This window comes from Vulpes lagopus, chromosome 20 (genome assembly GCF_018345385.1).
Source record: "Vulpes lagopus strain Blue_001 chromosome 20, ASM1834538v1, whole genome shotgun sequence".
In the NCBI taxonomy this organism is placed as follows: domain Eukaryota; kingdom Metazoa; phylum Chordata; class Mammalia; order Carnivora; family Canidae; genus Vulpes; species Vulpes lagopus.
The window spans coordinates 15,308,855-15,333,782 of NC_054843.1; the positions used below are offsets into that span (position 1 = coordinate 15,308,855).

At 36.2% G+C, this 24,928-nt stretch overlaps 1 protein-coding gene across 1 annotated transcript in view; it reads left to right on the plus strand.

Moving 5' to 3' along the window:
• The window catches only part of LTN1 (listerin E3 ubiquitin protein ligase 1), a 64,315-nt gene extending 39,630 nt beyond the window's left edge, over window positions 1-24,685 (plus strand). Inside the window, exons 20-30 of the mRNA XM_041735070.1 lie at window positions 7,448-7,583; window positions 7,797-7,941; window positions 9,209-9,422; window positions 9,880-10,117; window positions 10,401-10,475; window positions 12,387-12,573; window positions 18,541-18,712; window positions 19,978-20,198; window positions 21,719-21,913; window positions 22,610-22,777; window positions 23,339-24,685. Coding sequence (XP_041591004.1) covers window positions 7,448-7,583; window positions 7,797-7,941; window positions 9,209-9,422; window positions 9,880-10,117; window positions 10,401-10,475; window positions 12,387-12,573; window positions 18,541-18,712; window positions 19,978-20,198; window positions 21,719-21,913; window positions 22,610-22,777; window positions 23,339-23,401 — 1,814 coding nt within the window. The 3' untranslated portion in view covers window positions 23,402-24,685. The remainder of the gene's footprint in view (window positions 1-7,447; window positions 7,584-7,796; window positions 7,942-9,208; window positions 9,423-9,879; window positions 10,118-10,400; window positions 10,476-12,386; window positions 12,574-18,540; window positions 18,713-19,977; window positions 20,199-21,718; window positions 21,914-22,609; window positions 22,778-23,338) is intronic.
• The last annotated feature ends 243 nt before the right edge of the window (window positions 24,686-24,928 follow it).

Here is a 24,928-nt window from a genome sequence, read left to right on the forward strand (position 1 = left end):
AAAAGAAAGAAAAGTATCTTTCCTACTTATGTAAAAAGTGTCAGTGGAATCTTGAATAGGGTTTGCTTTGAATCTATGGATGACATTTGGTAGTATTGATATATTTTAACAATATTCTTCCAGTCCATGAACATGGGATACCTATTTATTTGTCTTTAATGTCCTTCATCAGTGTCTTACAGTTTTCAAAGTAGAGATCTTTTTTTTTCTCAAATGTATTCCTAAGTATTTTGATTTTGATGCTGTTGTAAATGGGATAGATATTTTTGTCCAGAAAGTTTGTTGTTATTCTGTATAAATGTTACTGATTTTTGTATGTTAATTTTGTATCCTGCAACTTTACTGGATTCACTGCTCTCATAGTTTTTTTGGTTGAGTCTTTAGGATTTTCTATATTTTAAATTATGTCATCTGTAAAGAGACAATTTTACTTCAACTTTTCCAATTCTGATACCTTGTATTTCACTTTTTTGCCTGGTGGTTTTAGCTAGGACTTCTAGTACTATGTTGAATGTAGCAACATAGTGATGAAAGCAGGCATTATTGTCTTGTTTCTAATCTTAGATGAAAAGCTTTCAGTCTTTCAGCATTGAGTATGATGTTAGCTGGGGGCTTGTCAATTTATGGCCTTTATTATAGTGAGATATGTTATTTCTATGCCTAATCTATTAAGAGTTTTTATTATGAATGGATGTTGAATTTTGTCAAATGCTTTTCTTTGTGTGTGCTGAGATGATCATATGATGCTTTTTTTTTTATCTTACTAATGTGATGTATCACATTGATTGGTTTGTGTTTATTGAACCATCTTTGTACTCTAGGGATAAATCTCATTTGGTCATGGAGAATGATCCTTTTAATGTGCTGCTGTATTCATTTTGCTAGTATTTTAGCAATAATTTTTCGTCTGTATTCATCAGGAGCATTTGCCTGTAGTTTTCTTTGATAGTAATGTCTTTTTCTGGTTTTGTTATCAGGATAATGCTGGCCTTTTAATGGCAATTTAGGAGTGTTTTCCTTCGCTTCAATTTTTTTGGAAGAGTTTAAGAAAGATTGGTGTTGATTCTTCTTTAAATATTTGGTAAAATTCACCAGTCAAGCCATCTGCCCCTGGGCTTTTTCTTCATTAGGAGATTTCTGGTTAGTGATTCATTTTCCTTGTTAGTAATTGGTGTATTCAGATTTTGTTTCTTCCTGATTCAATCTTGGCAAGTTGTATGTTTCCAAGAGTTTTTCCATTTCTTCTAGCTCGTCCAGTTTGTTGGCATTTGGTTGTTCAGTGGTAGCCTCTTACGATCTTTTGAATTACTGTAATATCAATTGTAATGTCTTTTTCATTTGCAGTTTTGTTGATATGAGTCCTTTCTCTTTCTTCATTCCCTTGGTTAGTCTAGCTAAGGGTTTGTCAGTTTTGTTTCTTCAAAAACCAACTCTTAGTCTCTTTGTTTTATTTTTCTGTTCTGTTTCATTTCTGCTCTAATCTTTTTTTCTTCTTCTGCTGACTTTAGGCTCAGTTTGTTCCTTTTCTAGTTCCTTAAGGCATAGAATTAGGTAGTTTACTTGGAGATCTTTTTTGCTTCTTAATTTAGGCATTTTATTATTATGAATCTCCCTGTTGGAACTACAATTGCTGCATTCCACTAGTTCTGATATAGTGTATTTCCATTTTTGCTTATCTAAAAAGTTTTAGTTCCCCTTTATTTCTTTGATCCATTGGTTGTTTAAGAGAGTGTTGTTAAGTTTCCATGTGAAGTTTTAAGTTTTCCTGTCATTATTGATTTCTAGTTTCATGACATTGTGGTCAGAGAAAGTACTTGATATGATTTCAGTTTGGCTTTTTTTTTTTTTTTTTTAATTTGCTAAGATTGTTTTATGGCCCAACCTATGGTTTATCTTAGAAAGTGGTCATTATGCACTTGAGAAGAATGTGTATTCTGCAATTGTTGGATAGAATTGAAGCATGAATTTTCGAAATATTATCACCATAGAAACATAAGCTGTAGTTTTGTTATTTATTAGTTAGGATATAGGAGTCTTTCTTCTTCTGTTTATGTCTGTTAGATCCATTTGATCTGTAGTATTGTTAAGTCCCCTGTTTACTTATTGATTCTTTGGATAATCTGTTTTCATTGTTGAGAGTGCAGTATTAAAGTCTCCAACTATTATTGTATTAGTATTTCTCAGTTTAACTTGTTAGTTTTCGCTTTATGTATTTAGGTGCTCCAGTGTTGGGTGGATAAATTTTTACAATTGTAATATCTTCTTGCTATATTGACCCTTTTATCATTATATTATAACCATCTTTGTCTCTTTTTCCCATTTTTAAAGTCTATTTTGTCTAAGTAAAGGCACACCTTGTTTTATTGCATTTTGCTTTATTGCACTTTGAAGATAACTGTGTTTTTTTTCTTTTTTATAAATTGAAAGTTTATGGCAATCCTGCATCAAGCAGCTTTGCCAACGCCATTTTTCCAATGGCATTGTTTACTTCATGTTTTTATATTCTGGTAATTCTTGCAATATTTCAGATTTTTTCATTATTACTGTATTTTTTTTCTGGTGATGTGTGAGCAGTGATCTTTGCTGTTATTATTGTAATAGTTTTGGGGTGCCATGGGCTATTCCCTATAAGAAAGGTAACTTAATCGGTAAGTGTTGCAGTGTGTTCTGACTCTTCTACCTGCCATTCCCTCTCTGTCTCTCTCTCCTTGGGCTTGCCTATTCCAGGCTAATTAATAACCCTACAATGACCTCTGTGTTCAAGTGAAAGGAAGAGTCACATGTCTCGCATTTAATTAATTAATTAATTAATTAATTAATTATTTTAAGATTCTATTTATTTATTCATGAGAAATACACAGAGAGAGAGAGGCAGAGACCCAGGCAGAGGGAGAAGCAGTCTCCATGTAGGGAGCCTGATGTGGGGCTTGATCACGGGACTCCAGAATCACGCCCTGGGCCAAAAGCAGATGCTCAACCGCTGAGCCACCCAGATGTGCCCATGTCTTAGTTTTAAATCAAAGACTAGATATAATTAAACTTAGTGAGAAAGTCATGTTGAAAGTGAAGGTAATTTTGAAAGCTAGGCCTCTCATGCCAAACAGCTAACTTGTGAATGCAAAGGAAAAGGTCTTGAAGGACATGAAAAGTGCTTCTCCATTACACACGTAAATGATAAGAAAGCAAAATAGCCGTGTTGCTGATGTGGAGAAGTTTTAGTGGTTTGGTGGAAGATCAAACCAGCTACTACATTCCCTTAGATACTAACTTTCTTCTATTCTAAGAAGGCTAAATGAGGTGAAGAAGCTTCAGCAGAAAAGTTTGAAGCTACGAGAGATTGATTCATGAGGTTTAAGAAAAGAAGCCATCTATCATAATAGCACAAGTTGAAGCAGTAAATGCTGGCACAGAAGCTATAGTAAGTTACCTGGAAGATCTAGCTTAAGGTAATGAAAGTGGCTACACTAACAGTAGGTATTCGCTGTAGATGAAACAGCCTTTTACCAGAAGATGCCATTTAAGACTTTCATAGCTAGAGGAAGAAGTCAGTGTCTGGCTTCAAAGAATAAGCTGATTCTCTTGTTAGGGGCCAGTGCAGCTGGTGACTTTAAATAGGAGTCACTGCTCAGTTACCACTGTTACTGCAGTTTACTTTTTTTTTTTTTAAGATTTTATTTATTTATTCATGAGAGACACGTGGGGGGAGACAGAGAGAGAGAGAGGCAGAGACACAGGCAGAGGGAGAAGCAGGCTTCATGCAAGGAGCCGGATGTGGGACTCGATCCCAGGTCTCCAGGATCACGCCCTGGGCTGCAGGCGGCGCTAAACTGCTGCGCCACCAGGGCCGCCCACTTTTTTTTTTTTTTTAAGATTTTATTTATTTATTTGAGAGAGAGAGGCAGAGCGAGCATGAGTGGGGGGAGGGACAGAGGGAGAAGCAGACTGCCTACTGAGCAGGGAGCCCAGTGTGGGGGGATGATGACCTGAGGTGAAGGCAGATGATTGACTGAGCCACCTAGGTATCCTGTAGTTTACATTTTTTAAAATATTATATAACTAGTAGCAAATTTTTGTAGTTATGGTTATACTTACTTTTTTTTTTTTTTAGGATTTTGTTTTTAAAATTTTGGAGAGAGTGAGCATTTAAGTGGGTGGAGGGGCAGAGGGAGAGAATCCTCAAGCAGATTCCCTGCTGAGCACAGAGCCTGACTCAGGGCTTAATTATATTACCCATGAGACCATGACCCAAGTTGAAACCAAGAGTCAGATGCCCAACAGACTGAACCACTCAGGCATCCTGTATTTTTACTATATTTTTAAAATATATTTATTTATTTATTTACTTTTAGAGAGTAGAACCTGCTATTATAGTCTGCTTCTGGACAAAGCTGTTTGAACTCTTAGGAAGCAGGGGGGCTCACAGTTAGATAAGACTGCTAGCTCGGTTCTGCAGTTGCCTGGATTCTCGGGTCAGCCTCACTAGATAGGTAGGACTGGGTACTATATTCATTAATAGATTGGGGTATGAATTAGCTTCCCTGCCCTGGCAAGGCAGCAGGACAGATTCCAGAATCTGTAAAGCTCATTGTTTGGGGACCTGAATGGCAGGAATGTGTGCAGAATTTCCTGGTCAGGTGATGCTCTGTAGATGGGGGAAGCCAAGGACTGTGCTCTTTCAGGTGCCACTGGACATAGGCCTGTTGGATGGGCTGTGGAGCTTCCCATGTGCTGTTTAGGTTCCCTGGTCAGACAGGCTAAAGGTTGCATTCAGTGATGAGTGGGCTACAGATTAGGTTTCTTGCCTGGGCACAGTGGCAGAAGTAGCTCTAAAGCCAGTAAAGCTCTGTGTTGTCTAAACTCAAGCAGAACTGCATCCCAGGTTCTTTGACTGAACTGGGCCACTGGCTTTGGTCTGCAAAGTATGGGCCCTGCCCGCCCGCCTCTTGGTTGTAGTGCTGCTCTGATGTACTGCTTTCAGGAATTTTTGCTAGCCTTTCTGGTCAGATGGGCTGGAAGACTCTCCACAGTATGTGGGGCTATGTCTTAGCTCCCTTGCCTGGGTGAGAAGGGGAGGGGCCAGAAGTGACCCTCAGCTTTGTGAATTAATCACTCTGCCTGTGTGTAGCAGGAGAAGCCCCAGTGCAGGATGCTGGCTTTGCTCTGGGTGATCAGCCCTGCTCAGCTGCCTCTTGGCTATGAGTGGGTTTTGGGCCACACAGCTTTCAGGAATTGTCTCCAGCCCTTCTGGTCTGTCGGGGCTGGAAGATGCTGCACAATTAGCAGGGCTGCAGCTCTGCTCCTTACCTGGGAGTGGGTAAACTGGGCTTCAGGGCTATCAAAACTCTTCCTTTGAGAATCAGAATTAGGCAGATCTGCGTGAGCCTGTCTTGGTTCTGCAGATAAGCAAAGCCACAGATTGGGATTACTACTGGACACTGCAGGTATGAATTGATCTGCCTAGATCTGTGTGCTGGTTGTTACAAGCACCCTGTCCATTCTCTGTCAAAGTCAGGACTGAGGCCTGCAAATTCCCCAGCAATCCCAGTACTGTGAGATCAGAGTAGGAGGTCCACCACAGTGACTCACAGTACTGGAGGGGTTGTGCTGGTTTCCCCTCACCCTAGGCTTTTTCCTACTGCAGAACCAGAGTCTCCAGGGTGCCCTTCCCACATGGAGCTGCACTGTCCTGGGGAGGGGCAGTGTAGTCGGTGTGGAGCTGCTTCTCTTACCTTCCTAATGCATCCTGTCTTGGTCTCAGTGACAGAGGGGGTGCTTTAACCTGACCCCTATAAGAGTCTCAGTGACATCTTGTTCTTGAATCATTAGTGGATTTTCTTATGAGGAGGGAGCAAAGTCAAGAACAACTTATGTTGCCATATTGGTGGTATCTTTTCTATTCTGTCCTTTTTTACAACTATGTGCCCCTTTGCTGCTCTGCCAGCTTTGGGAAGCCTTTTCTTTTTAAAAAATGATTAATTCATTTATTTGAGAGAGAGCAAGCGGGGTAGGGAGCAGAGGAAGAGAATATCCAAACAGACTCCTGCTGAATGTGGAGTCCAGTGCAGGGCTTGACCCCACAAGCCATGAGTTCAGGACCTGAGTTGAAACCAAGAGTCACATGCCCAACCGACTGAGCCACCAGGTGCACCTGGGAAGCCTTTTATGGCTCAACCTAAATGGAGATAGTTGTTTATTTTCTAGATTCCCAGTTTTTGTCCCCAATATATTCTAATTTGTTTTTAAGTCTACCAGTACTGCTAGATGAATCCTTTCAGGGACTGAATTTTGTTCATCTTTCCCCAGCATCTAGCAGTGCACCTGGTACTCATTATTTATTCATTCTTCATTTAGTCAGTCAAAATAAATGTCTGCATTTCAGGCATTGTACGAGGGGGAGGTACACAGTGGTAAGTAAAACAGACAAGATTCCTTCATGGAGCTTACTTTCTTTTGAGGAGATAACAAGTAACAAACAGTGCTGTAAAGACAATAGACAAAGGAGAATTGAGAACAGAGAAATGCAGGGGGATGTACTTCATATATGTGGGAATTGTATAGAGTATAGGCAATATTTAAGCTGCGTGTTGAAGGATAAGAAGGAACCGGGATTCTAAAGAGTGGTAAGCCTGTGAGAACTTTCCAGATACAGTACATGCCTATTGAGTTAATGTATGAATTATGGAAGAATATGTTCTGTTTTCCATCTTTAACTTTACACTCTAGCTATGTTTTTCATGTTTGTCTTTATTTAAGAGATGGGGCATACTAAATGAGTCCTATATGTAAGAAACCAAGAACAAAAAACAAAACCCCAGCATAGGTTAGTTTAAAGCACAGTATCATTTACTCACCCTAACCCACCCTGACCCCCACTCCCTTTTCTATGGTAGGTGCTTGGTATGGAGACAGGGTCTCTGCTCTGTGGAGCTTACATGCTCATTTGTTACATGCTCTTTCATGTTAGTCCTTTTTAGAATTCTTAACCTGGACATTTCTGGAGAAGGTGTTGGACCTATCTCAAAATAGACTTTCTCTTTTGTAATAGCAATAGATTTTTTTCCTGATTTTTCTTTTTTTCTTTTGGTCTGTTGCACAAGTTTAATAATATAAGAAATGAGAGAGTAGTTTACCATTCTATATAGTGATTGGCTTTTCTTCAATATTCTCATTTGTGGTAATTATAATGCTTACATAATTTGTACTAGAAATGCTTTTCTTCATTTCAAGTTTCGTATCAAAGAAAGAAAAGAATGCGTCTTTGTTAACATTAGCATGGTCTAAGAATAATCATCCCTATTTTTTGTCAAAAAAGTTTTATCAGAGAAACAACAATAATTTCATAAAAAAAGTCATGTGTAAGATAAGACTTTGATTTAAGGCAGTATGTATAGATAGATGTGGATGTATGTGTATGTACATTTAATTTTCATTTTGAATGTTACTTTAGGAGGTTTTGGACATCTTGCCATTTTTAATTCTTGCCTGCAAACCAGAAGCATAGATGATGGGGAGTTATTACATGGTATATTAAAGATTCTAATATCCTGGAAGAAAGATCATGAAGATATTTTTCTTTTCAGTTGGTAGGTGATATTTTATATTATTATCCCCCACCCCCCATTACAATATGTATCCAGATTGTATATCTTATAGTCACAAATTTGTATAGTAATAGGTTGGTAAACACTTAAGTCAGCCTTTTTATAAGTATATAAGATTTAAAATAAAATAGTGTGTAATTGAATGTCCATATAATTCTTTAATGTTATTTTGTTTTGTTTCTGTCTTTATCACAGTAATCTATCAGAAGTCAGTCCAGAGATACTAGGTGTAAATATAGAAATAATACGGTTCCTTTCCCTGTTTCTGAAATACTGCTCATCTCCTTTGGCAGAGAGTGAATGGGACTTCATCATGTGCTCCATGTTGGCTTGGTTAGAGGTAAATTAAACCAATGTATCATCAATGTTGGGTATGCTAGAACAAATTACTAATCTTAATCTTTAAGTAATGATTGTAATTAGTTCTTTTGCAAACATTTAAACTCTATAGATATATTCCTCACCAGTTACTATTTGAAAGAATAGTGCATTGATAGAGGTTTAATATCTGCTGGCATCATTCAGTGACCAAATCTCCTGCCATTAAAATGTACTCTCTATAGCTCATTTTATTTTATTTTATTTTTAAAAAAAATTTTTTTTTAATTTTTATTTATTTATGATAGTCACAGAGAGAGAGAGAGAGAGAGGCAGAGACACAGGCAGAGGGAGAAGCAGGCTCCATGCACCGGGAGCCCGACGTGGGATTCGATCCCGGGTCTCCAGGATCGCGCCCTGGGCCAAAGGCAGGCGCTAAACCGCTGCGCCACCCAGGGATCCCTCCATAGCTCATTTTAATATAATATTTGTAGCACAGACCTTGCAGGTGTTACCCTTCGTGATTAGTTTTTTTTCTATCTTTTTGGCTCTTAATTAAATTATTCTTAAAATGTACTGTGTCAGTAATAGGTTAAAGATTAAGCAAATTCAGAGAGAATCAGTGCTCTTTTTATACACAAAGCAGGTATAATATTTGTGGGCTCTGATGGCCGCAAATCATTGGGGTTGAATTGGGCTAAACCTCTGCTTTGTTTGCTATTAGCTGTGTGACTTAGGATGTTCAAACAACCTATTTGAGCCTCAGTGTCCTTATTTTATTTTATTTTATTTTTAAGATTTTATTTATTTGAGAGAGAGAGAGAGTGCAAGCAGGGGAGAGGGACAAAGGGAGAAGAAAAGAGAAAATCTCAAGCAGACTCCCTGCTAAGCACAGAACCTGAGATCATGACCTGATCCCAAGTCAAGAGTTGGAGATTCAACCCATTGAGCTATCCAGTCATCCTCAGTGCCCTTATTTTTAACATAACTTAATAATGCCCAATTAGTAGGGCTCCTGAGAAGATTATAAACATGGTTTTGTATATTTCACTTGGTAAATGGCAACTGATATTTTCTTTCAGAGTTTTAGAAATAGAGTATTTCAAAATAAGTGGATTGATTCTAATTCTTAGTATTTAATTTTTAAAATGTGTAAATATCTCCTGAGACTACACTTCAACTGCTTTTTATTTTAAAATTTAGAGAAATGAAAGCATTTTCTTTATTGCCTTGATTTGTGGTATTTCTGGTTAGATGTCTGCTTACCTATTTCATCTTTGTTTCTTCAGACAACAAGTGAGAATCATGCATTGTATTCTGTTCCACTTGTACAACTGTTTGCGTGTGTCAGCTGTGATTTGGCCTGTGAGCTCAGTGCTTTTTTCGACTCTGCAACTCCAGATACCATTGGCAATCTCCCTGTAAATCTAATCAGTGAATGGAAAGAATTTTTTTCCCAAGGCATCCACAGTTTGCTTTTACCTCTTTTGGTGACTGTTACAGGCAAGTGAAAGGGGAATCATAGATTCATTGCAAGTGACTAGCTGAAAAATTCAAATTAAAAACTTCGGCTGTTTAAATCAAACAGTACAGAATGTAAAAAAAAAAGAAAAAAAAGAACCTGAGAGAAAGCTTGGCATCTCAGAAGCATCATATATGCTTCTGCTTTCCAGGCAAGAATTGAAAACTGGCAAAGAACTCAAAGATTATTGCAAATTAAAATAATAGTAATTCAGATAACCTGAAAAGATTATTTATAACTCAAACTTCTCTTTTTTAAGGATGAGATAATAGAAGTTATGATTATCATGTAAGATTACATTAAACAGTTTCTAGCGAGGACTGCTCTAATATTTGTCAGTTTTTTGTTTCATTTTCTTAAATGACATTTGACTATAAATCAGTTAAACTCTATTACCTTGTTTTAGAATGTGCATGTTTCTTTCCTTTCTGTCATCAGGAGAAAGCAAAGATACATCTGAAACATCCTTTCAGAATGCAATGCTGAAGCCCATGTGTGAAACATTAACATATATCCCAAAGGACCAGCTGTTGAGTCAAAAACTCCCTTCAAGACTGGTTGCTGGCCAAAAAACAAACTTACCAGAGTATCTCCAGACTTTGTTAAATATATTAGCCCCATTACTCCTCTACAGAGCTCGACCTGTGCAAATTGCTGTTTACCATATGCTGTACAAGTAAGAATTCTTCTAATTGAATCAGTGTTGTGGTTGAAAAAAGTAGAATATATATTTAGTTTTAACCCTTGATCATTAAAGAAAAAAAAAGTAAAAGTAAAAAAAGAAAACTTGATTATGTATTTTAATAACAAGGATGCCAAATTTTGGATGATTTAGGTCACTGTTCTCTGTACACAATTTACATTTAAAAATATACTCATTCAGAGTAAGTATTAGTCATTCTGCCTCTTGAGCATGATTTAACAATGAACAAGTTAATGTAATATATTCTGACTTGCAGATTGATGCCTGAATTACCACAATATGATCAGGATAATCTAAAGTCATATGGAGATGAAGAAGAAGAACCAGCCTTGTAAGTTTTTTTTTAATAATTTGTTTTATTAAATTTTCATAATCTGTTTCACTTATAACTTCAGAAGGTGGACAAACACAAAAGCTCTAAATTTAGTATAATATTCATTCAGTAGATCTTTTAGAGTCATCTTTAAGCCAAAAATGAAAGCTAGTGTCCAGCCAGAAAGATAGTTTCTCTCCTTGACTGTTCCTAAATCATATTTTCAGTTTGTTACTCTATAGCAGAACTTACTTTGACTACACAGTAGCTGTGGAAAGAGTATATCAGTTCAGATATCTAATGAGCACCCACTTTGCTGTGCAAAGTATTAATTAAATGCTGAGGAGAGAATATGGTGTTTAGTAATTGTTCTTATTCATCAAGAGCTTATAATCTACTTTAGACCACATTACCCTATAATAAAAGATAGTTATTATGTGGCAAGTACTATTGAAAAGGATGGGACGGGGGAACGACACAGCTGCCATGCACTGGAAGGGAAGACTTTTTCTTGAGGAAGAGACGTTTATGCTGGATCTGTTAGGTTAGGTAGCATTTCAGCATGGTCTTCAGAGAATACCATGTGCAAAGGCATGAATGTTCAGGATGTGCATGGAAGTGTTGAGTAGTTGCCCTTAACATATTCTTTTTATTGCCTATTTCCTCCACTGGAGTAGAAGCTCTGTAAAGTCAGGAGTTTTTGTCTTTTGTTCTCCACTGTATCCGTAACATCCAGAGTGGTTCCTGATCTAATGCAGACTTACGAATATTGCTTATTTGTTTAGTAAAAGGATAAGTGAATATATGGGGAGTAGGCAGGGAAGTTATTGTGAAAAATAAACCTGGAAGGGTACTTAAGATAATGAAGAGTCTTAAAAATTAAATTTTCTGGGATTTGGGGCATTATTTGGCAGAAGATGGGAAAAGTACCAGCTGATTCTGGCTATAGTATGAAATATAAATTACACAAGGAAGCACACAGAGATGGAGACCATTCTAGAAACAGTGACAGTACAGGGAGTACAGCGTGGAAATGTAGAGATACCTGAGCTGGTATTTGTAAAATCTAGTGAGTATTGGTATGGAAGAGAGAAGGGTTGGTACATGGGATAGTTGTGTTGAAGGTAAAAATCCTAGGTCAGAAGTTCAAATACCTGTGTATGGGCTGGGAAAAGGAAGCCACAGGGAAAGAAACTGCAGAGGTGGAAAGAGAGAACTGAGCTACAATGTTAGAGAGAATCTGACAGGATATACAAAAGTTTTTCACTTTTTGAGAATCTCCTAAGTTCATCTGAAGGTGTTAATCAGTGCAGTAGCTCAATAAAGAGGAAAATTAACTTGCATTGTAATGAATTAATATGAATATAGAATTTACTTTCCTGAAAAGACATAAAGTTTTGTTTTTTACTTTATAGGGATCTGGTAGGACTTGGTATCCCTCATCATTCCCTTAACTAGCTGAGGGACTTGAGATTAATCATTTAACTTCTATGGGTGTGTGAGGTTTTTTTTTTTTTCCATCCATAAAACAAAGTTGAAATACATGTTTTCTAGAATGGTTTTTCCTTTAAAAACTAAAGTACTAGAGCTTCTATTTTTTTGTATATTTCCTATGCATTTTAAATATATAGGTGTAAAGAATATTTTATGTATTTATAATAATACAAAATTTGTTTTATGTTTACATATATTAATAAATTTATAATTAAATATACATGAAAAAGTACATATTTATACATTTTATGTCTTTCAGATTTTGTAATCGCCATTATGCAAAATTAGCAGTTAAAACTGAATCTTTATGGGGGACTTTAAAATGGTTTTGGAAAGTAGAGAAAGGTTTTTCTAAAATGCTTAAAGTTTATACATGCTATCAGTTTTTTAAGGGACAAGTTATGAAGAAAATTGTGTTTAATCCTTGATTCATAGGTCACCACCGGCAGCACTGATGTCTCTCCTTAGCACTCAGGAGGACTTACTAGAAAATGTTTTGGGGTGTATTCCTGTTGGACAGATAGTTACTATTAAGCCACTGAGTGAAGACTTCTGCTTTGTTCTGGGATACCTCCTCACCTGGAAATTAATACTTACTTTTTTCAAAGCTGCTTCATCTCAGGTAAATAAATATGTGATAACTTTTGACAGTTCTATCCTCTGTGTGTTTCTGTTACCATCTTAAATCCTTTGTTTCCCCTCTTGTAGAAAAAAAAGGGAAATGCCTCACGTTTTAATCTAGTCTTTTCTGGCTAACTTCAGACTTTCTGCTAAATTTATTTCTGTCCCTTAATTTCCTTATCATCCCGCATGCACACACACACACACACACACAGACACACAGTTTTTTGCAAAAGTAATCTCTGGAATGTATGTACTGGAATCAATTTTTTTCTAACTGAATGTAGCCACCAAGTCCTTTTATTGAAGCAAACAAGATTTATATAATTTAATTTTGTACTACCACAGTAATAATTTCAAAATAATTATATCTTGCTGTTTTTTTTTTTTTTTCAACTTTTGACCCTTGCGGAGATTTTAGTTAATACATCATTGGGAATTTACTTTTTTTGAAAATCAGCGTTTAGAGAAAGATTTGTGAAATGTTAACCTGTGTAATTCAAACTATTACCTCTAAATAGTAAAAAATATCCTAAAATAATTATTTTGCCCAAATTACTCTAGCAGCCACTAGATGTCTCTGTTGTCTCATATTTAGGAAGAAAAACCTCGTCTAGGAAGAAAAGCTGGAAAAATTTCCAAGTTTTCTTTCTTTTCTTTTTATTTAGACGGATCCCCACTTAAAAAGTTCCAATTAAGTGTTGTTTGAATCAGTTTAATAAGCTGATGGCTTTTTAAATATAAACAGTAGCTTTTTTGACAGGTCAGTACAAAAACACTTAATTTATTACCTCATATTAAGGTGTGACTAAATACGGCATTTATTTCCAATGTGATTTTTCAGAATTTGTAAGTTATAATTTATGTCCTTGCTTATAATTCATATCTTGGTACAAATATGTGAACATACACATCTTTGCATTTGTATATCTAAGGGGAAAATCAAATTACAGGGGCAACAATGATCTAGATTTTCTAATTGTTTTATTTTTCTATAGGCCAGCCACTTATGTTTGTGACTTGAGCTACTTTTATTTGCTGGTGATGTATTTCAAGAAACTCTCAATTGGGCTTTTACATTTGTTTCTTAAAATATTCTTGATCTCTAAAAAATTGCAGCAAGTGAGGCTTCCATATGTAAGAATTTTGTTTTTATCATCTTATATTCAGAAATTTAGAAAATGGCCATGCATCACTTTTTTCATTAAACCAGAATTGGGAAAAGGGTACAAAGAATTGTACAGCAGCATTTATTGAGCCTGGAACTCAAACCAAACTGTGGCAGTTAAACCAGAATAACTCAGTTAATAGCCTAATTAGATAAATCCTAAAGCAAACAGAATTTTTTTAAAAAACATTGCAATTGGTCCTTACTCTGGGTTTTTAAAAAAACTTTTTTCATGGGTACCTGGATTGCTCAGTCAGTTAAGCATCTGCCTTTGGCTCAGATCATGATCCTGGGGTCCTGGGATCAAGCCCTATATCAGGCTCCCTGCTCAGTGGGAATTCTGCTTCTCCCTCTCCCTCTCCCTCTATCCCTTCCCACTGCTTGTGTGTGCTCTCTCTCTCTCTCTGTCTCTCTCTCAAATAAGTAAATAAATAAAATCTTAAAAAGAAAAACAAAACAAAAGCTTTTTTCCTAAAAACAAAAGCAACTCCCAGTGAATCAGATTGGGCTGGAACAAAGCCATGAGCCTATGTGTGTTTCATGACTTTACTGATATGTTTTTCATGCTATCAGATTTACTTATTTAAGGTATATAGTTTGGTGTTTCTACTATATTCACAAAATTGTATAAATATCACCACTATCTAATTTTAGAAAATTTTCAACACCTGAAAAAAGAAACCTTTACCCATTTGCAGTCAATTCCCATTTTCTCTCAAACCTTCCAGCCCATGGCAGCCACTATTCTCTGTGTTCTGACTCTGTTGGTTTCCCCTTGTAGACATTTCATATATGTGGTCTTTTGTGGTTGGCTTATTTCACATAGCATATTTTCAGATTCGGGGATTAAATACATAGATCTGTACTTTATTTTTTATGGCTGAATAATATTCCATTGTGTGATGAGTATACCACATTTCATTTATTCATTTATCTTTTGATGGACATTTAGGTTGTTTCCACTTTTAAAGTCCATTGATTTTTTTTCAAGTTTTTATATAAATTCCAGTTAACATACAGTGTAATATTAGTTTCAGGAATAGAATTTAATGATTTACTACTTACATATAGCACCCAGTGCTCATCACAAGTGCCCTCCTTAATACCTATCACCTTTAACCAGTCCCCCTACTCACCTCCCCTCCAAGGAACCCTAAGTTTATTCTTTATAGTTAAGAGTTTCTTATGAATGCCTCTCTTTATTTCCCTCTTATGTTCATCTTTTTTTTTATCTTAAATTCCACATATGAATGAGATCAAATGGTATTTGTCTTTCTCTGACTGACTTATTTTGGTTAATATTATACTCTCTAGCTCCATCCACATCATTGCAAATGGCAAGGTTTCATTCTTTTTGATGACTGAGTAATATTCCACTGTGTATATATACCACGTCTTTTTTATCCATTCATCAGTCAGTGGACATTTGGGCTCTTTCTGTAATTTGGCTATTGTTGATAGTGCTGCTGTAAACATCAGGGTGCATATGCCTCTTCGAATCTGTATTTTTGTATCTTTTGGGTAAATACCAGTAGTGCTGGATTGTAGGATATGTCTAGTTTTTTTTTTTTTTTTTTTAACGCAGCAGTACTTTAATTATTTCAGTGCTACAGCTCAGTTGATCTGTGCCGCCTACAACAGACCTCTTCTGTTCTTCTATGAAGATTATCTGACATTTTTTGTTACTGGGGCTTGAACTCACAAGCCCTTAGATCAAGAATCATGTGTTCTGACTGAGCCAGACAGGCATTCCAGGGTAGTTCTATTTTTACCTTTTTGAAGAATTTTCATACTGTTTTCCAGAATGCATCAGTTTGCATTCCTAAACAGTGCAAGAGAGTTCCCCTTTTCTCTACATCCTTGCCAACATCTGTTGTTTGTTGTATTGTTAATTTTAGCCATTCTGATAGGTGTGAGGTGGTATCTCATCATAGTTTTGATTTATTTATTTCCCTGATGAGTGATGCTGAATATCTTTTCATGTGTCTATTAGCCATCTGGATGTCTTCTTTGGAAAAATGTCTATTCATAGCTTCTCATTTTTAACTATTATTTGTTTTTTGGGTGTTGAGTTTTATATGTTCTTTATATATTTTGGATGCTAACCTTTATCAAAAAAAAAAACCCATTGATATGTATAATTATTTTTTTAATTCTACTTCCAACTGTTTTTTTACAGAGGAGATAGAAGAATAAGTCAATGAGGGATCCCTGGGTGGCGCAGTGGTTTGGCGCCTGCCTTTGGCCCAGGGCGCGATCCTGGAGACCCGGGATCGAATCCCACATCAGGCTCCCGGTGCACGGAGCCTGCTTCTCCCTCTCCCTCTGCCTATGTCTCTGCCTCTCTCTCTCTGACTATCATAAATAAATAAAAATTAAAAAAAAAAAAAAAGAATAAGTCAATGAAAAGTCACATAACTCTTCCTAGAGTCAAAAATTTTTAATGTTGATACCTTTGAAGATTTATTTAATTTTGGGGAGAGAGAGTATGTGATGGGGAGGGGCAAAGGGAGAGAAAGGGAATCTCATGCAGACTCCCTGCTGAGCACAGAGGCCAACACAGGGCTTGATCTCATAACCCTGGGATCATGACTTGAGCCAAAACCAAGAGGGACGCCCAACTGACAAAGCCCCCTGGGTGCCCCAGTGTTAGTACCTTCGTATATGGTTTCTCTATATTTACTTTTTTCCTGCTGAATTACTTGAAAGTAAGTTGCAGATTCATGATGCTTTACTGGAAGTATTTAAACATATATCTCCTAAGAACAAGGACATGTTTCTACATAATAATATAGTTATTAGACTTGAATTTGATTTTAATGCAGTAATATCTAATATGTATTCAAATTTTACTGGCTGTCCCTTTAATGTCCTTTATAGTTTTACTCCTTCGCTATTGAGGATTTGATCAAGATCATGTTTGCATCAAATATGTCATATTTCTTTAACCCACAGTTTCCCTACCTTTTCTTTATTGTCATTCACCAGGTTAGTTATTTTGTAGACTGTCTTAGGATTTGGATTTGTCTGATTGTTTCCTTATGATCAATTTCTGGTTAATTTTCAACAAGAGTACTTACTGCAAAGTGGCGATGTGTCCTCAGTGTGTCACCTAAGGAGGCACAGAATGTCACTGTGTCCTTTATTGGTGATACTAAGTTGGTTACTGGGAAAGGTAGTGTCCTCCAGGTTTCTCCATTATAGGTACTTTGATCAACATACTTCAAAAATCAATTTCATATTCTATGGCTTGATACTTGTATTTGAGCATTTATAGTGTTCAGAAAATGGTGTCTTGCACCAAGAGGTGATAGATCCTTTAGTGGGAAAAATCTTTTTAAAACAGGTACATATACCAAAGAGCTGCAAAAGTAAACCTGAACAAATTAAAACTGGGTTATTGAGGAATGAGTTCTGAAACACACAGATGCCTGTAGTGTACCTGGTGGTGGCAGATTGTCCTGTTTAAAATTTTTATTTTAATCCCAGCATAGCTAACCCACAGTGTAATATTAGTTTCTGGTGTACAATATAGTGATTGTACAATTCTGTACATCATAGAGTTCTCATCACAAGTGCACTCCTTAATCCCCATCACCTGTTTCACCTATTCCCCATCCACCTCCCCTCTGGTGACCATCAGTTCTGTGTAGTTAAGCGTCTGTTTCTTAGTTTGCCTCCCTCTCTTTCCCTTTTTTTCCTCTTTGCTCTTTTGTTTCTTAAATTCCACATATGAGTGAAATCATACAGTATTTGTCTTTCTCTGACTTATTTACAAGATTTTCCTATTTAAAAAGGAACCAGAAATCCTTGTATTTATTTATTTATTTATTTATTTATTTATTTATTTATTTATTTATTAAAGATTTTATTTATTTATTCATGAGACACACAGAGAGAGAGAGGGAGAGAGAGAGAGGCAGAGGCACAGGCAGAGGGAGAAGCAGGCTCCATGCAGGGAGCCTGACATGGTACTTAATCCCAGGTCTCCAGGATCACATCCTGGGCTGAAGGCGGCGCTAAACCGCTGAGCCACCCGGGCTGTCCTCCATGTATTTTTTAGTGATTGAATTATTAATTTTGAGAGAGAGAGTGAGCACCCATGTACAAATACGGGGAGGGGCAAAGGCAGAGAATCTTCAAGTGGACTCCCCATTGAGTGGGAGCCTGACACAGGGCTTGATCCCACAACTCATGAGATCATGACATGAGCCAAAACATAGTCAGACACTTAACTGACTGAGCCACCCAGGTGCCCCCACACATCCTATTTTTGAGAGAAATTACAACAAGACCGTTTGGACTACTAGTTTGTGCTCTCTAAAGGGATGCTGGAGTGTTTGATACAGTGTGAGGTCAGCCAAAAAAAGAGAATGTGTTTTAAGCAGGACTTTTAAAGGTTAAGGACTGTGGTGTGAAAGGTGTATGTGGAAGGCTTGGAAGGAAAGGGAGTGAATCATCTGTGGGAAGTAGGGAGTAGATTTTCATAGAGAAAGTAAAGATGAACTTATAACGGAGATGCTTTGAGAAAGGTGTTAGAAGCATATGGCTAATAATGAAAGGGTAGTGAAAACTTTTGCTTGTTTATGAAGAAAGGGAGCAGAGCCATCAGATGGCACCTTTGGAAAGTAAGAATGTGGCATATATTTTGTAGGACTCCTCCTTGTAATTCTAAGTGTTCAAATTAATGCCTTTTTCATTGTGTTCTTGTTGTACAGTCTATTCTACTTTGATTTGTTCTTTTCACTGACTCTCTTGGTTTAATTGGGTTCACTAACAAACTTCTTCACTCTCCACCAGCTTCGGGCACTGTATTCAATGTACCTTCGAAAAACAAAAAGTTTGAATAAATTGCTCTACCACCTGTTCAGGCTTATGCCAGAAAATCCAACCTATGCAGAGACAGCTATTGAGCTTTCAAATAAGGACCCTAAAACATTCTTTACAGAAGAGCTCCAGTTGAGTATTAGAGGTCAGTAAGATGTATGTTTGTGTTCTTTCTTGAAGACTAGGTCCAGATTAGGTTGTATTTATTATACTTTACTCTTGAGAGTTTGGAGAATAACCCCAAATGTGTTTCCTGGCTATGAGAAGGTTGAAGTACACAATTTTCCATGTTTATCTAAATAGAACATACAACTAGATCTTTTGGGTAAGGGTAAGAAATCTATACATTTGTGAAGCTTTGTTCATTGAGACTGTCTCTTTTATTCTGTAAGCAAATATTTGTTTAGTGATAATGTTTTGCAGGCCTGTAAATAAGTAGTCTTCAGTTGGGGAAACAAAGATGAGTAGGATTTCTTTCCTTTACCTGAGGAACTCAAATTTTAACTGAGGGGATAGACATGCATGCATCTAGTTGTACTCCACTGTTTTAAATGGTTTCCTTAGAATTGGAATTTTTTAAATGTCTTGGAGATATGAGGAAGGTACTGTGTCTTGTGAGTATTAAGGTGGATATTCTGGATATTCTAGGAATTTTATATAACACATCAGTGAGCTCTGGGGAAAGTACAGGGACTAAACTTTTCATAAATTATTATAAAGACAGTCTTTAAATTTTTCCTTTTTTTAAAAGGTATTTATTTGTTTGTTTGTTTATTTATTTATGATAGAGAGAGAGAGGCAGAGACACAGGCAGAGGGAGAAACAGGCTCCATGCACTGGGAGCCCGACGTGGGATTTGATCCCGGGTCTCCAGGATCGCGCCCTGGGCCAAAGGCAGGCGCTAAACCGCTGCGCCACCCAGGGATCCCCTAAATTTTTCCTTTTTAAAAAAAGTTTATTTATAATTTTTACACTCAATGTGGGGTTCAAACTCACGACCCGGAGATCAAGGGTTGTGTGCTCCACTGACCAAACCAACCAGGAGTCCCTAAATTTTTTCCTCCTTTTTATTTAACTTTTTTCCCCCACTCACTGGGCATATGGGGTTAGGGTCTTCCTTTTTAAAATACGTATGCCCCCCCCCCTTTTTTTTTGTCGTCTGTCATGTGAAATATAGAATGCTATTTCTAGGCAGATTTTTCAGTGTCAATTGAGATCTTTATTCTTTTTGCCGTTCTGTTGGTTCATTTGTAATATAAGAGAAAGTTAATACTCTGGATTTCTGGCTTCTTCAGTAAGTTTGTTTTATGGGCTTTAGCTGTAGTGTTAGGAAATTAAAAATTATTTTCTAGTCTGTTACTCTATGTAAAAAATAAATGTTACTAACTAAGAATTTGTTTTTTTCCTCAGAAACAGCAACTCTTCCCTACCATATCCCACACTTGGCTTGTTCAGTCTATCATATGACATTAAAAGACTTGCCTGCCATGGTTAGGCTGTGGTGGAATAGTAGTGAGAAGCGTGTTTTCAATATTGTAGACAGATTTACAAGCAAGTATGTCAGCAGTGTTCTTTCTTTTCAAGAAATTTCTTCTGTGCAGACAAGTACACAGCTATTTAATGGCATGACGGTTAGTATTTATCTTGAATTTTTTCCAAAAAAGTTGTTCGAATATTGGTTATGTCTATCATTTGTAGTATCATTACAATATTAACCATTGGTTCAGAATTTACAGAAATTGTCTATTTTCTGATTCTCAGGTATCAAATCTCAATATTAATATATAGAGTGAAACAGTGTTAAAATTTCATTTTCTCCCCATCAGAGTTTTTGAACATTAATTAGTTCATTCAAAATATATATTGAAATACCTATAGATTCTAGGTACTGTGTGTCAGTCACTTGAGAAATGAAGGATTTAGTGGGTTCAGATTCCTATTGTGTAATAACACATAATCTAATAAAGGGAAAAAAGAGTGATACTGATACTGTTTTTTGAATTGGAAACTTGAAAATGTCACATTAAGAGGAAGAGGGCTCTGCAATCAGAGTGGGAAAGGTTCATCTGGCTGAGGAGATTAGGTGCAACTTTATAGAGGAAGATTAAGTGGGCAGGATTGTCGTTTAGGGACAGTGTGGTGAAAGGCCTTGAATATAGAGAAAACAGTATGGCAAAGGGAGAAAGCTTGGAAATGGGAATGTAATTTCTGCAATTGCCTAACAAATGATGAATAAGCCAGCATTGATACAGAGCAGGATTCCTGAAGATAAGTAGAGAACCAGCCATTACCATGATGAATTAGGGTCATATTGGGAAAGTCCTCAAATGATAGTCTAAAGCATTTGGTCCTATTCAACCACTGAAAATTTTCCTTTGAAGCAAGTGTCACTGTTAGTGTTACAATTAGTGGAATAGTTCTGACTGCAATATATAGAATAGGCTGTTGGCATGGACTTTGGATTCAAATGCATAATGAGGGGAGACCCACTGGTATAGATGTTATGAATAACGAAGAGGGCTTGGGTGAGGCAGTATCAGTGGGAATTTTCCATAAAAGGAGAGGAATGTTCAAAATTTTGTGATACTTTATCCAAACTTGTAACTAGTTAATACCTGGGAAGAGGTAGAAGGAAAAGTTTAAGATGATGCTATGGTTTTTAGCTTGGCAATAGGACATCAGAAGAATACATTGGTCAAGCATGATAATTAGTGTTTTATATTGTTTGCAATGCTGTTAGGTGGAAATAGTCTAACAGTTGATGGTTAGCTTTAAAGCTCAAGGGAATTCTGTGGCAGAGAAAGAGTTGGGAGACTTCTAAATATAAATGATATTTGATACCCTTGGTGTGAAAGAAAAGCAGTAATTAAGAACTCATTCTGTCACGGGTCTATTCAAAGCTGCTATATGACAAGCTTAATATCATAAAACATTTTATGAGCAGGATTTCTTTTTTAAACTGAAAAAGCTATAAAATATGTCAGGTATATAAACCTATTTATTAAATATCTCTTGTGCAGTAAACCAACATGTTTACCTGTTTTGTCTTTGAATGAAGACTGACTGCTAATAGTCAACCTAGGAAGATGTTTTTTGAATGAAAGAAAGAAAAGAAATTTGCAAAAAACGTATTACCTTTCCTATGTTGCAGGTTAAAGCTCGAGCTACCACTCGAGAAGTGATGGCTACTTACACTATTGAGGACATAGTTATTGAACTTATAATACAGCTGCCTTCCAATTACCCCCTGGGTTCAATAACTGTGGAGAGTGGGAAAAGAGTAGGTGTGGCTGTGCAGCAGTGGCGAAACTGGATGCTGCAGTTAAGCACTTACCTCACCCATCAGGTAAATTTCCGCGTGCACATTTGACTTTCCAGGTAGTACCACTGACCTCCTCTTTGAAAGGACAGTAAAACTTATCACTTCTGCTTGAGGTTGAGAGATACTGTATTTCCTTGGGTCAACACAACTATATGCCTAAGTGACCTGAACCTGCCAAGCTGTTTTCCTTTTTAAGGCTCTGTAATTTTTTTTCTGGTGTTTGAGAGGAATTGACTTTACTCCACTGACATTGTAGGTGACATAGAACAATACATGGCATTAAAGAAATTGTTTGAGTGGGAATCTTTTTGTAAGATACCGGATTGATGAATGTCTTCGGAGCTACTTTTAGCCTAATGTTTCAACTCTCCTTCTGTGATTAGAGAAATCCCAAGAATCTCAAAGATGTTTGACTTTTAAACAAAGTATAGTTGTTTGCACATTGAGACTATAAAACTTGATGTATTGGTGCAGAACCTCTCTTTCAAGTCTGTCTTTAATGGAGAAAAACTTATATCTGGTTTCTAAAACTTGAGAAATCATTTTAAAAGCCAATATTCAGAAAACTTAGGAGATATGAATGTAGCTAAGTAGATTCTCTTCTTTCTTTTTTTTATTCTCTTTCTAAATTAAAATTCAATTTTCAAATTTATGAAATTGAATAAAAATCACTTTGGTGGTCTTCAGAGTATATATACTCTATTTTTTTTTTTTTAACAGAATGGAAGTATTATGGAAGGCCTAGCATTATGGAAAAATAACGTAGACAAACGTTTTGAGGGTGTTGAAGATTGCATGATCTGTTTCTCAGTCATTCATGGTTTCAACTATTCTCTTCCCAAAAAAGCCTGTAGAACTTGCAAGAAAAAGTTTCATTCAGCTTGCTTGGTAAGTCCAAAGAAAAATGAACTTATTTATATTTTATGTGTATTTATGCGTGTGACATCTAATTTTAGAAAAGGAAACGATGTTATACTCTTAATTGTAGTTAACGAGAGGCATATTAGAATTAAAACTGGTAGCATCAAAGCACTTTAATAAATGAATGTTTCTATGAGAGCTCTCACTCAAAAAGTAGATATTCCTATAAGATCTAGACTGTAAGGGAGACTGAAAAAAATGGAACCAGGGCCATCTGGCATTAGAGCTCTTTACTCTTTTTAAACATCATACTAAAAAGAAAGCCGCCTTGTGTACAGTAGTTGCTTCTTAGGGAGAGCTTACTTACACATCTTAATGGTTGGGTGTGTGAACCGAGGGAGAAAGAGTCATACTGTGGCCTTTGGAAGTATTACTGAGTTATGTTGATTTTTGGAGATGGAGGAAGCTAAAATTTTGGTGTTCCCCTTTTCCATTTTATCATTGGTCAGCTTACCTTGGATGTATATGTAAATGTAAAATGACAGCTTTAAAAAGTTCTTTTAACATTTGAAACCTTTTCTTTTTCAGTACAAATGGTTTACGTCTAGCAACAAATCCACTTGTCCACTCTGTCGTGAGACCTTTTTCTGAATTTTTTTTTTTCATTGGAAGTGATCCCTGAAGTAAATCAAGCAAAGACTGTGGATCTGGATCCATCTAAAAGTGTTGATAGGAGGAGGCCAGTGACCCTTACTTTTAAATAGGACCTTCTCTGAAAAATTATTTTGGTTAATGTAATGATCCTAAAATCGGGTTTACTTATCTTTAGATTGCTTTGTAAATGTTTGGAAACCTTTTCTTTTACATAAGAATATTACATATTTGAGAGAAAATATTTATATTAATAGTTTAATCTTTTTGTATATTTAAAAATAAATATGGAACAACCCTAAATTACAGAATTGGAATTTGTGAAAGCACTGTACCTATATTATACTAAAAAGCCCATTCAGTTTGTTGATCTATGTTCTAGAAGAGTCTAAGTGAGGCAAATTAATTGAGAGGGTTGATTTATATCTACAGATATTTTAAGACTTATTTATTAGTTATGACAACAAAATTAATTAGTATTCTGATATTTGTAGATTATTTTAATGATAAAATGAGGCTAAGCTATTAATATAGCTTATCATAAGCTATTTGAAGCATGCTCTGAAATCCTATATAAAAGAGTGTAAACTGAACTTTAAGGTGTCTCCATTAATCAAGGGTTATGAAATTCAGAAAATTAAATTCACCGCATTGACCTTTTGCTGTGGAAGAATTTCCATGTATTAGTGAAATTTGAATTGCAGACTTGTCAGTGAATTTACTACTCAGTTTGAGTGCATCTCCAGAGGGTACAGGAATCCTGAGAGAAACAGGAATTAGATTATTTCATTCATGAAGCAAAGTGGTAGTTACCCCTTTATCGAGAGGGAAGAAACAAATGAATATTTCTGAAACTTAAGATTGATGGAAAAAACAAAAATTTTAAAATGTTGTAGGAGGCTTTCAATTTTGTAAGCAAATTTTGCTATTCTTACTGGCCAAAGTTACACTAAATTAAAGATTTGGGGGAGTTTATTTTTTCCAGCCTTTAGAAGTACAAGTTAATAATTTTAGTACTAAGGAAAATTCAGTATAATGGGCTAAAGTGGAGTAGGTGAAAACCTGCCATTTGCCCACAGTGCTGTTACCCTTAAAAATTGTGCCCAACTTATAAAAGTATGGAAGTTTGGGATTTGGAATAATTTTATTGCAGTCTTCCATTACACAGGAAATATTAGCATATATAATAGCAAGTTACTTGAAAGATCAGCTAATCATCTCTGTTGCAAATGTTTAATTGGCAAAAACCAAGTCATGTTAAATAAAATCACTGTTTACCATCAACTGGGTAAAATGGTTATTATTGAAATAGAATGAATGTGATCAGAATATTGTAGTTGAGAGTGAAGTATTATGCGTGAGTTACAGATCTCTTGAGTTGAATTTGTAGATGCAGTATCCTACCCAGTTTTGTCTGTCTCTTGGATTTTCTCCCTAGTGTTTATTATCTTATAGCCTTGAGACTCAAGGAATCAGTCAGTGAAGAACAGATAGCAAAATTCTACTACCTCTTCTTAACCCCTTTCT